The sequence below is a fragment of the Pseudorca crassidens genome, chromosome 2, assembly GCF_039906515.1.
Source record: "Pseudorca crassidens isolate mPseCra1 chromosome 2, mPseCra1.hap1, whole genome shotgun sequence".
In the NCBI taxonomy this organism is placed as follows: domain Eukaryota; kingdom Metazoa; phylum Chordata; class Mammalia; order Artiodactyla; family Delphinidae; genus Pseudorca; species Pseudorca crassidens.
The window spans coordinates 4,099,535-4,111,555 of NC_090297.1; the positions used below are offsets into that span (position 1 = coordinate 4,099,535).

The 12,021-nt window shown below is 42.0% G+C and overlaps 1 protein-coding gene across 13 annotated transcripts in view; it reads right to left on the reverse strand.

Moving 5' to 3' along the window:
* NPHP4 (nephrocystin 4) overlaps positions 1–12,021 on the reverse strand; it is a 148,802-nt gene that overhangs the window by 69,823 nt on the left and 66,958 nt on the right. For all 13 annotated transcript variants that reach the window (XR_010938909.1, XM_067718197.1, XM_067718151.1 and 10 more), the window contains one exon: positions 5,805–5,943. Coding sequence is in view for 12 of the 13 variants with exons in the window: in XM_067718197.1 (XP_067574298.1) it covers positions 5,805–5,943 (139 nt within the window). In the remaining variant the exon portion in view is untranslated. The remainder of the gene's footprint in view (positions 1–5,804; positions 5,944–12,021) is intronic.

Below are 12,021 nucleotides of genomic sequence, written 5' to 3' on the forward strand. Positions count from 1 at the left end.
ATGCAGAGCCCTATCTTGGCGTTTTCACTGCTATATAGCACCCACGGTCCAAATAAATCAGCTCATTGAGCCATCCCCCGACTGGGGTGCAGGCAGGTCGTTCCCACGCTTCAGCCACTAAACACAGGCCCCGTGTCATGTGAACTAGCTCCTCTCTGCAGTGGGCGTCTAGAAATGGCATTTCCCAGCTGTAGGGTATTAACTAAATACTACAAAATTGCTCTGCAAAGTGCTCGTACATCCTGCATTCCTCCCTGTGTGGTGGGAACTCCTCGCTTCCCAACTCCTCCTCAACCTACATGCTATTAGCCGGCCAGGTTTTTCCAACACGAGGGGCATGAAGTGATTTCTCATTTTAATTTGCATTTCTCTGATTGCTAGTGAAACTGAGCACTTTTGCGTACGTCGATTGGTTGTTCTGGTTTCTCCTCTGTGAATTCTCTCCTCACATCCCTCTGCCCATTTTTCTGTCCTGTTATGGACCATTCCTCAGTGATTCGGAACAGCTCTTTCTATCATCTTTCTTCTTCCTGATCTTCTGATTCTAAAATCTCTACAGTTCTGTTTTGTAATCCATCCAGAATTTGTGTACACAACATGAAATTGGGATCTGATTTTCCATTTTCCACCTGGACAGCCAGTCCGGCGCTGTTAACTGACTGGTCCGCCCTTACTCTTGTGGCAGACAGAATAATGCTGCCCACCGCCCCACCAAGCGCCCACATCCTAATCCCAGCAACCTGTGAATACACTGCGCTAACGCCACCAAGGGAACCAAGGTGGCAGATGGAATCGCGGCTGCTATCAGCTGGCCTGGAGACACGGAGACTGTCCTGGATGGTGGAGGGGACCCAGTGTAACCACAACAGTCCTTATGAGTGAAAGAGAGGCAGGAGTGATTAATCAGGGTCAAAGAGAGACGTGCAAATGCTATTCTGAATCTGCCTCTGAAGATGGAGGACGGGGCCAAAGGTGCCGCTGGGCCCTGGGAGCCGGCAAAGGCAATGAGGCAGATCCTCTCCCACGGCCTCTGCAGGGGCGCAGCCCAGAGACCTCGACTTCAGTCTGTGAGACCTTTGGACTGCTGATCTCCAGAACCGGATGAGACTAACTTCATGCTATTTTAAGCAACTAAGCTGATGATAATTCGTTATAACAACAGTAGGAAAGTAATATGCTCCTTATCTGTAATTTGTCATACATCACGCTTTTTATTTTGTCTTGTAATCTGTTGATCTATGTCTGTACCAACATCATACTGTGCTAGTTACTATAATTTTGCCGTTAAGCTTGCAAGTCAAGAAAGGGGAAGCCTCTCTTCTTCAAAACTGCCTTGGCTATTCTTGAATATGTAATTTTTTTTTTTTTCTTTTTTGCGGTACACAGGCCTCTCACTGTTGTGGCCTCTCCCATTGCGGAGCACAGGCTCCGGACGCGCAGGCTCAGTGGCCATGGCCCACGGGCCCAGCCGCTCTGCGGCACGTGGGATCTTCCCGGACCGGGGCACGAACCCATGTCCCCTGCATCGGCAGGCAGACTCTCAACCACTGCGCGACCAGGGAAGCCCTGTAATTTTTTAATTTAACAAAGAGAATATATCTTAAAAGAAAATAAGTACACAGTACACAAGGGAGACGCCTTCTAGGCTCAGGGCACGAGCCAAGACTGAAAGTCATGAAACGCCGACATGTTTAGTGAATCACACGTAGCGCAAAGCAGCCAGGAAAACTTTCAAAACCACTGGACGATCAGCCCTGGGGTGGATGATTTCAGTAGCCTAGAAACCACTAACAGCAGGCAAAGCCTTCTACTTCTGACCAGATTTTCCCTCCCATCTGAAACAAAAATTTTTTAACAGAATATATAAAACAAGTCTTTAAGACACTGGAATTTAGGCAGGAAAGGATCCTGAGGAACTGGAAACAAAAGAAGTAAACCTTCCAGTTGTCCTCACATCACAGTGTTGAGTGATTCTTCAGACTGCAGTGCAGGGAGGGGAACCCAGTGCACAGTGGGACCCTGATCTGAAGACCAAGCTGAGAGCCCAAGGAGACCAAGGAAGCTGGAGTTTGCAGGGCTGAACACAGACAGGAGGGGTGCACAGAGAAGGAGCTCCAGCCACTTAGAGGGTCCCTCCAGGATTTAGTAGATCACTGATGAGGAAACTACCCAAGGATGGGCAAAGAACCACCCGAAAAATTAGAAGGACCAGTACACAGGGTTCACCCGAGGCCAGAAAGAAGCTGTCCTCACAGACTGGTAAACCTCATAATTCAGGGACATCAGGCAGAGTAGCAAAAGGGGTCTTGTCACCTAGTGAGGAATGATTAGCCCTAAACTAAATGCTGATCTGGTCCCATCTAACAAATCTTAAGGGCAAGACCCAAAATGACCAAACCGTTTCCAAAGCTCAAGAGTATTTATCAACTACAAAAATATTCAGTCCCCAAAAGGAGAAAACTCACAATACCTGGAATCCAGTAAAAAAATTATGAATATAAAGAAGCAGGAAAATACAACCCAAATTAGGACAAAAATCAATCAATCAAAACTAATCCAGACCAAGATATTAGAACTGGCAAACAAAGATACCAAAGGAGGGACAAACTTTGTAACATTATCTCCAGATTTCGGTAACTTGAAACTAAACCAAGCTAAAATGAGAATTCACTCACTATCTGGGTCACTATCTGGGTCATTTCAAATAGGGAAAAATACTGGAACATTAACTGCTGGGCAGGTCTAAGAGGTCTGCCTACCTCTGCCTTCTCTGGAGAGGAAGACTAAAGCATGAGCTTGTCAGGGGTTGTACAGGTATTTCCCATGTTCAAGAAGCAACAGGAAACACTGAACATGGAGGACAGAAAAAGACCCTGAGAGAACTTCGGGAGATGAAAACTACAGTATCTGTGATGAAAACTGCACTGGATGGGATTCATGGCAGATCAGGCACTGCAGAAGAAAAGATGAGTGAACCTGAAGGTACAGCAACGAGAACGATCTAGGACGGGACACAGAGAGAACAGACCACAAATAGAAGTGAGGCTCGCTGCCTGATACACGCGTAACTGGGGGCCCCAAGGGAGAAGAGAGAGGAGGACAGAAGAAGGAATGATCAAAATTGTTCCAACTGTGCTTTAAAAGACCCAGAGATCCAAGAAGTTCCGTGAACCCCAAGCAAAAAATCAGTTAAAGGACAATTCTGGGAAACAGAGGCAGCGGCAGACTAGGCTTTAAATCTCCTCTAAGGCCCTCATGAGAACAGACAGGGCAGCTGGGAGAGCAAACCCAAAGTCCACAGCCACACTGACAGTAGGTCAGGCCGGAGAAGCCAACAGGGTCATCCCGTCCTGGATGACCATTAGATTAGACTAGATGCTGTTTCCAGTGCCATAACTACATCAAAATTCAACACCGGAAATTTCCTTTCCAGAAAAGGTAATTATATTCTTCCCTTAACGATATCTGTATGGGTTTCTTCTCTAAGAAAATGATCTATTCAGACATTTCTAAGGACCAGGGTAAACTGTATTTATTACTTTAAACTGGGTTTATTACATTTCACTACTGTCCTTTTAAGTCACTTAATCAAAAACCAGAGTAATCATATTTCTATCTAATCACAAGATATACATATTTTTATAATCTAGGATACTATCTTTCTTTCATACTTACATTTCTTAGAGGTTGGTACTTGTTTTATTTTTAGAATGTAACTATGAACATATGTCAAAGAAGGGAAGATAGTAGATTTAAAGAAGGGAACAGGTTAGAAATAAGTTTGACTCTGTTTAATAGTTTTAACTATATATTCTATGCTTTCCATGCATTCAACTTTATCAAATAAAATTGGAAATTTATTCTAAACTGACTCTGATGGAAAACACATGCCTACCACCCACCACTGCAAGGGATTCTAGCAGATACTCTGGCAATTCCTCAAGTATAAGTGGTGCTGTACATTCCAGTACCACTTATATAAGATGAGATTATTAATGTACACACTGGTGGTAAACAGCAATCCTGAGAACAGTCTGGTAAGCACAATATTCAAAACTGGAAAGAACAAAACAATTAAAACCATCAAATATACAGCCTTTCGGGGAAGAAGGAATATACTTAATAATGTGCTTGGTCCCAAAGCACTAACTATTAAGTTTTGGTACCTGAATATGTTTAAATATCTCGGAAAATCCTGGAAGGTCACAAAGATGGAGGCCAGTACATCAAGTTCTAGGCCGGAGAAACAAGTGTGCTTCTTCCACCAACTGTAAGATTAAATTCAGCAAGACTGGGACTTCCCTGGTGGTCCATTGGTTAAGACTCCACGCTCGCAATGCAGGGGGCTTGGGATCGATCCCCGGTCAGGGAACTAGATCCCACATGCATGCCGCAACTAAGAGTTCTCATGCCACAACTAAGGAGCCCAAGAGCCACAACTAAGGAGCCCGCCTGCCGCACCTAAGACCCAGCACAACCAAATAAATATTTTAAAAATAAACCAGTGGGGGCTTCCCTGGTGGCGCAGTGGTTGAGAGTCCACCTGCCAATGCAGGGGACACGGGTTCGAGCCCTGGTCTGGGAAGATCCCACATGCCGCGGAGCAACTGGCCCGTGAGCCATGGCCGCTGAGCCTGTGTGTCCAGAGCCTGTGCTCCGCAACGGGAGAGGCCACAACAGTGAGAGTATCGCAAAAAATAAAATAAAATAAAAAATAAAAATAAATAAATAAACCAGTAAATTCAACATAAATAAAAATAAAATAAAATAAAATAAAATAAAAATAAAAATAAATAAATAAACCAGTAAATTCAACAAGACCAGTTTCCAAAAACTAGACTCTCAACTCATAAAAAACCACTCCCAAATGACAGACTCACTGGTGCCTTTGCACCAGCACCCAGGACCTGCTGCCCAAGAGACACTGCCCAGCCCTCCATGGACACCCAGCAGTGTCCATCAGAGGAAATCCATCTGGTTGGAGGATGGATGGACACTAAGCTCCCCTCTACAGCTTACACTTTTGTTCATTCCCTACCTTTCTGACTTTCTAAGAGCCTAACTGCCCATGATCTAGAACATTCTTTCAGCCAGCGAGATCCCTAGACGCCGAGGGCCAAGGGCTCAATGCTCTTTCAACTCTCCTCCTAAACTCCTCCTCGTCCCGCCACAGGTGGGATTCCCCATCAGGACACTAGCTGCCTGTCCTTGGGAATAAACTAAGAGGCCCTGAACACAAGGTACCGGCCTCAGCAGAAGGTGTGGTGTAGCCAACGCAAAGCTGACAGCCGTGGTCACACGTGGGGACGCCACCACCCACAGGAAGGGCATCACTCTGCTGACAGCCCTCTATCCCTTTCTTAAAGCCACACCCTGAGGTCATGGCCTCCCCACTCTCAGACTGTGCTCCAAGGGAGTAGAAAGCACTTTTTAAAGACAGCAAACTCATGGTTACATTAACAGTACAAAATAAAGCTGGCAGTCCTTGGCTTTCAGCCAGCCTCTGATTCTTGAGCCCTGTATCTGCAGGGCACCCACATGATGTGTCCCTTTAAGGGTCACCAACAGACCTTCCCAGGCCCTCGGTCAGGGAGCTGCAAGCAACAGGGCTGACTCGCGGCTGAAGCACAAAGTGCTGGGCCACACTTCATCACTGCCCAGTTCTACACCTCTGTATTCAGCAAAAACAACCAACTGATTCAAATTAAAGCCATCTGCAGTAAGTATCTGAGAAATGTTGCTGTACTGGGCACAGATGGAGCTGTGCCATGAGCTAGAAGACTCAGCTCTCTACACACACTTACTTGAAGGGGAGGTGGGTGGCTTCCTGGAAGGCCGCTGCTCTGCCTTGGGGCGAATGGCGTGCTCCACGGGCGTGTCCAGGTGTCCTTCAGGGCTCAGTGAGTACTGGAACTGGACTGTCCCCGACTCCACCTGCTTCACCTACAATCGACCACAAGACTGGTGACGGCCACGCTCCCTTCATCAGCACCCTTCGGTTAGAACAACTCAACCAGGAACAATTCTCCCGGCCCTAAGATGATCAGTGAGAATCAGAACCCCAGGAGACCACCATCACAAGAACACCCTCACCCAAGCAGAAATCACAACATTGCTGCTCCAGTTTCGAATGCGTTTTTTAATTAACCTATGTTATGTTGACTGTTTCCCTTTTGGTGTACAGTTCTTTGAGTTTTAACACATGTAACCACCACCACAGCCAGGGTACAGAACAGCCCCACCACCCAAAACATTCCCTCACTGCCTCCTTGTACACCGTCCCGCCAACACCCAACCCCACAATCTACCCCTCTCTTCTGTCATATAAATGGGATCACATGCTGTACAACCTTTGAGACTGGCTTCTTTCACTCCCTGCGATACTGACGAGACTCTCCCGGGCCATAGTGTGTACCCACAGCCCGTTCCTTTTTGTTGCCGAGGAGTTTTCTATTGTACGATGCACCCCAGTGTACTTATCCGTTCACCCATTTAGGAACATTCAGGCTGTTTCTAGCTTGAGGGGTTATAAATAGAGCTGCTAGGAACACTGGTATACATATTTCTGTGTGACATAAGTTTTCATTCCCATAAGGTTCACTTCTCTACGAGTAGGATTGCTGGGTCATATGGTATGTGTATATTTAATTTTACAGGAAACTGCTACACTGTGACTTGCTTCTGGACTCTATTCCATTCCATTCATCTATGTGTCAATGCCTTTACCAACAGCACTTTATCGTGATTACTGTAGCTTTAATGAAAGTCTTGAAATTGTGTAGTATGAATCCTCCAACTTTATCGTTCTTTTCAAAATTGTTTTGACTCTAATTCCTTTGCTTTTCTGTATAAACTTTAGAATATATATATATATAGTATATATATATATATATATATATATATATATATATATATATATATATACAAAAAAATCATGTAAGGATTTTGATTGAAATTGCATTAGACCTATAGGTCAATTGGGGGAGAATTTATATCTTTACTATGTTGAAACAGTCTTCCAATCCATAAAGATGTCTCTCCACTTATTTAGGTCTTCTTTGCCTCAGCCTTTGTAAATAATGCTGTTTTTTAGATTTTGCTTTCCAACTGTTGTTAATGTAAAGACATGTGATTGATTTTTCTATCTTGACCTCCTGTTGTATCCTGCAATCTCCCTAAACTTGTTTATTCTAGGAGTTTTGGTAAATCCCTTGAGATTTTCCACACAGAAAATCATGTTGTCTGCAAATAAGATTTGTTCCTTCCTTTCCAATCTGTATGGTTTTTAAATTTTGTTTTCTTGCTTTATTGCACTGGCTAGCACTTCCAGTACAATGTTGAATAAGATGCTGAATACTGTGTATGGGCATCCTTCACTTGCTCCTGATCTACGGGGAAAAGAATTCAATCTTTCACCATTAAGTGTGATGCTAACTAAAGGATTTTTGTAGATATTCTTATCAAGCTGGGGAAGTTCCTCTTTATTCCTGTTTGCTCAGTTTTTGTCATAAATGGACGTTGAATTTTGTCAAATGCTTCTTCTGCATCAATTGTTATGATCATACGTTTTTCCTTCTTTAGGCTGTGACTATGATGAATTACATATTTTTGGCCTTGCATTTCTGAGATAACCCCCAACTTGGTCATGGTGTATTATTCTTTTTCCATATTGTTGGATCCAATTTGCTAATATTTTGTTGAGTATTTTGCATCCAAGTTCATGAGGCTTATGTATCCATAGTTTTCTTTTCTTGTACTGCCTTTTTCTGGTTTTGGTATCAGAGTAATGCAGGCCTTGTTACACGAACTAGGAATTGCTCCTATCTATCCCACTTTCTGGAAGAGAATGTATAAAATCAGTGTTATTTTTCCTTAAAGGAAAAAATGTTTAGGACAATTTACAGTGAATAGGCCTGGATAGTTCTTTTTCAAAAGTTTTTTAACCATGAACTCATTTTCTATAAAGTTATAGGACTACTCAGATTATCTAGTTCATCTTGGGTAAGTTTTGATAGTTTGTTGTTTAAGGCAAACTCATCCATCTCATTTAAATTTTCAAGCTTATGGGCATAGAGTTGTTCACAGTATTCCCCTAATATCCTTTTTATACCTGTGTGGTCTGTAGTGGTATCCCTTCTTTCATTCCTATTATTAGTAATTTGTGTCCTCTCTTTTCTTTACTCTTTCAGTCTTGTTAAAGGTTTGTCAATTTTATTGAGCTTTTTAAAGAATCAGTTTTTTATTTCACTGGCTTTCTCTAGTTTTTCCTCTACCGTTTTTCTGTTTTCAGTTTTATTAGTTTCTGTTCTTATCTTTGTTATTGACTTTCTTCTGCCTTGCTTTAGGTTTATTTTCTTCTTCTTTTTCTAGTTTCTAAAAGTGGAAGATTAGATTATTGATTTGAGACTTTTCTCTGTTGTTATATAAGCACTTAACGCTATAAATTTCCACGTAAGCACACTTTAGCTGCACCCTACGAAATCTGATATGTTGTATTTTCATTTTTGTTCAGTTCAAAATATCTTCTATATTTTCTTGAGGCTTCCTCTCTGACTTATGGATTATTTAGAAGTGTATGAATTTCCAAGTGTTTCTAATTTTTTATGTTATCTTTGTTATTGGTTTCTAGTTTAATTCCATTATGATCACAGAATATACCTTGTGTAATTTCAGTTCTTTTAAAATTAAAGCTTGTTTTATGATCCAGGATATGGTCTATCTTGGTGAATGTTCCATGTGCACTTGAAAAGAATGTGTATCCTGCTGTTGTTGGGTGGAGCGTTCCATAAAGGTCATTTAGATCCAGATGCTTAATGATATTGTTCAGTTCCATATGTTGGTGATTTTCTATCTACATGTTTATAGTTTACTCCAAGAGGAGTGTTGAAATATCCAACTACAACTGTTAATTTGTCTATTTCTGCGCTATTAGTTTTTTGCATTTTGAAGCTCTATGTTAGATGCATACACTTTTAGTATTGTATGTCTTCTTGGTGAATTGACTCTTTTATCATATGTAATATCCCTCTTAATTTCTAGCAATTTCTTTTGCTCCAAAGTCTACTTTGTCTGGTATTAATAGAGCTACTCTAGTTATCCTTTGAATAGTGTTTGCACAGAATGGTTTTCCATCCTCTTACTTTTGACCTACTACATCGTTGTATTTGAACTGAGCTCCTGGTAAACAGCATACAGTTGGACCTTGAGTTTTTATGCCACCTGACAACTTCTGTCTTGAAGTTGGTGTGTTCAGACTATTTATATGTCATGTAATTATTGGTGTGTCTGGATTCAGAACTATCATTTTACTATGATTTGTTCCCTCTGTTTTTCATTCCTGTTTCCCCTTTCTTGCCTTATTTTGAATTATTCCATTTTATCTATCTATTGGGTTTCTCACTGTCTCTTTGTATCCTATTTTTAGTGACTGCTCTAGGGTTTACAATGTAAATATTTAACTTTTCACAATCTACTCAAAATCTATATTTTATTACCGCAAGTGGAATGTAGAAAGCTTATCACCCTACAGGTCTCTTTACCTGCCCCCTTTGTATTATAGCTGTCTTACCTATTATACCTACATACCTTAAGAATCCTATCAGACACTGCTATACTTTTTGCTTCAACCATCAAACATATTTTAAAGAACTCAAAAGGAGGAGAATACTATATTATAGTTATCATTTTTGATGCTCTTCCTTCATTCCTGATGTACCAAGTTTTCATCTGGTATCATTTCTCTTCTGTCTGAAGAAATTCCTTTAGTAATTCTCTTAGAGCTTGTCTCCTGCCAATGAATTCTCTTAGTTTTAGTTCATCTGAGAATGTCTTTATTTCACCTTCGTTCCTGCAGGACTTTTGCTGGAACAGAATTCTGAGTTCCGGGGTCTTTCTGCTACTGCTTTTAAAACGTTGCTCCATCTCCTTCCGGCCCCCATGATTTCTGCTAAGGAACCCACAGATATTCAAATTAGTGTCTGTGTGTAAGTAATGCATCATTTTTCTATGGCTGCTTTCAAGACTTTGTCTCTATTTTTTAGCAGTTTGATTATGATGTGTCTGGTTGTGGATTTCTTTGCAATTATCTCTGGGTTCACTGAACCTCTTCAATCTGTAGGTTTAAGTCTTTTGCCAAATTAGAGGAGTTTTCAGCCACTGTGTCTTCAAATGTTTTTTCTGCACAGAACCCTTTCTCTTCTACTGGGACTCTGACGACACAGGTGTTAGCCTTTGTGGTCCTGCCCCACACGTCCCTGAGGCTTTGTCCACTGTCTTCCAATCACTTTTCTCTCTGTGGTTCAGACTGGATAAATTCTATTGATTTACCTTCAAGTTCACTGACTGTTTCTTCTGTCATCTCCATTCTGCTATTGAGTCCACCTAGCGAATACTTTACTTTGGCAATTTTATTTTTCAGTTCTAAAATTTCCATTTGCTTCTTCTTTATCTTCCATCTCTTTGCTGAGACTTTCTATCTTTCCCTTTGTTTCAAAAGTGTTCACTCCGATTTACTGGAGCATTTTGATAATGCCTGCTTTAAAGGCTCTGTCTGATAATTCCAACATTTGCGTCACCTCGGTATTGCTGTCTGTTGAATGTCTCTCCCTTACGAGTGGAGACTTTCCTGGTTCTTTGTCAATTAAGCTTAGCTTGTATCATGGACATTCTGAATGCCACATTATAAGATTCTGAGTCTCGTTTAAATCCTATGGAGAACGCTGATATTTTTGTTTAGTCAGGAATCCACCCAGCTGGGTTCAAGCCCCAGTTTCCAACCAGCCTCCTGCGGGTGGTGGTTTCAACACCAGTTCCATTTTCAAAGCCTGTGCAGTGATACTCAGGCCTCTCCTGCATGTGGTCCACCCAGTGGGCAACCCCACCCACAGTCCAGTTCTCAAAGTCTGCGATATGCTGTTTGGGGTCAGATTCAGGCACGTGAAGCTGGGGGTTAGCTCAGCATTTCTTAAACAACTTTATGGGGTACTTTCCAAGCTCCTCCCTCTCCAGATCCCCCTAGTTCTTTCCAGTTTCCTGGGGCTCCCCTTCCAATCCTCTGGCCAGACCCCACTGTGCTGCACACCTCTGGCAACAGTGCCTGAATGCAAGGCCAAGCAGTGGGGGGACAGAGTGGGGTTGTTCTTTAAGTGCAGGAGTGTATAAAAGAGCTAAAGGTCCCATCTATCATTACTGTAAGACAATATGCAATTTCTAAAATTGATATACTAATAACAGTAGAAGCATAATAGTTAGAAAACAAAGTAAATACCATATGTCACAGCTAAGAGTTGAAAGCGGCTGCCTCTGGAGATATTAATTTTTTTAAAGACAATTATTTGCTCAAGGAAAGAACACAGGAGTTGTTTAAGAAGGAAAACATAATCATAATACACTACTTACCTTCACAGTAAATAATCATAATAACATAAACCGCAAAATTTACTTAGTAAAAAATTATAGGATGTGTATAGCATGTATCTTTTTTCTTTAACATCTGCCACTCCTACTCAACTGTAGGTTCCATGGGATTAGAGATATTTTTCCCGGAGCAGATACGGGTGTTCAATAAAAAGTCACTGAATGAACAAGTAAGATAAAGATCTGACGGGTGCACAGGCAGAGACAAGGCTTACCTAGGTTTCACCCCTCTGACTGGGCAGATGCTGGCACTGCTACATGAGATGAGAAATACAGGAAGAAGCAGAGCAGCACTTTTAGAGAGCAGGAGAGTGGATCAAGTCTGTGACCAGTGGTAGTTTATTATTTTAGCTAATTATATCTGTTTAGAGTAGTGGTCCTCAACTGGGGGCGATTTTGCCCCCAGAAGAACACATTCAGCTATGTCTGCAGACAGTCAGGCTGTCATAACTGGGGGGAGGCTACTGGCATCTAGTGGGAAGAGGCCAGGGATGCTGCTTGACACCTTCCAGTGCCCGGGACAGACCCACAGCAAAGAATTGCCTGGCCCCAAACGCTAATAGTACTGAGGGTGAGAAACCCTGATTAGAAGTGATATTCCTCATG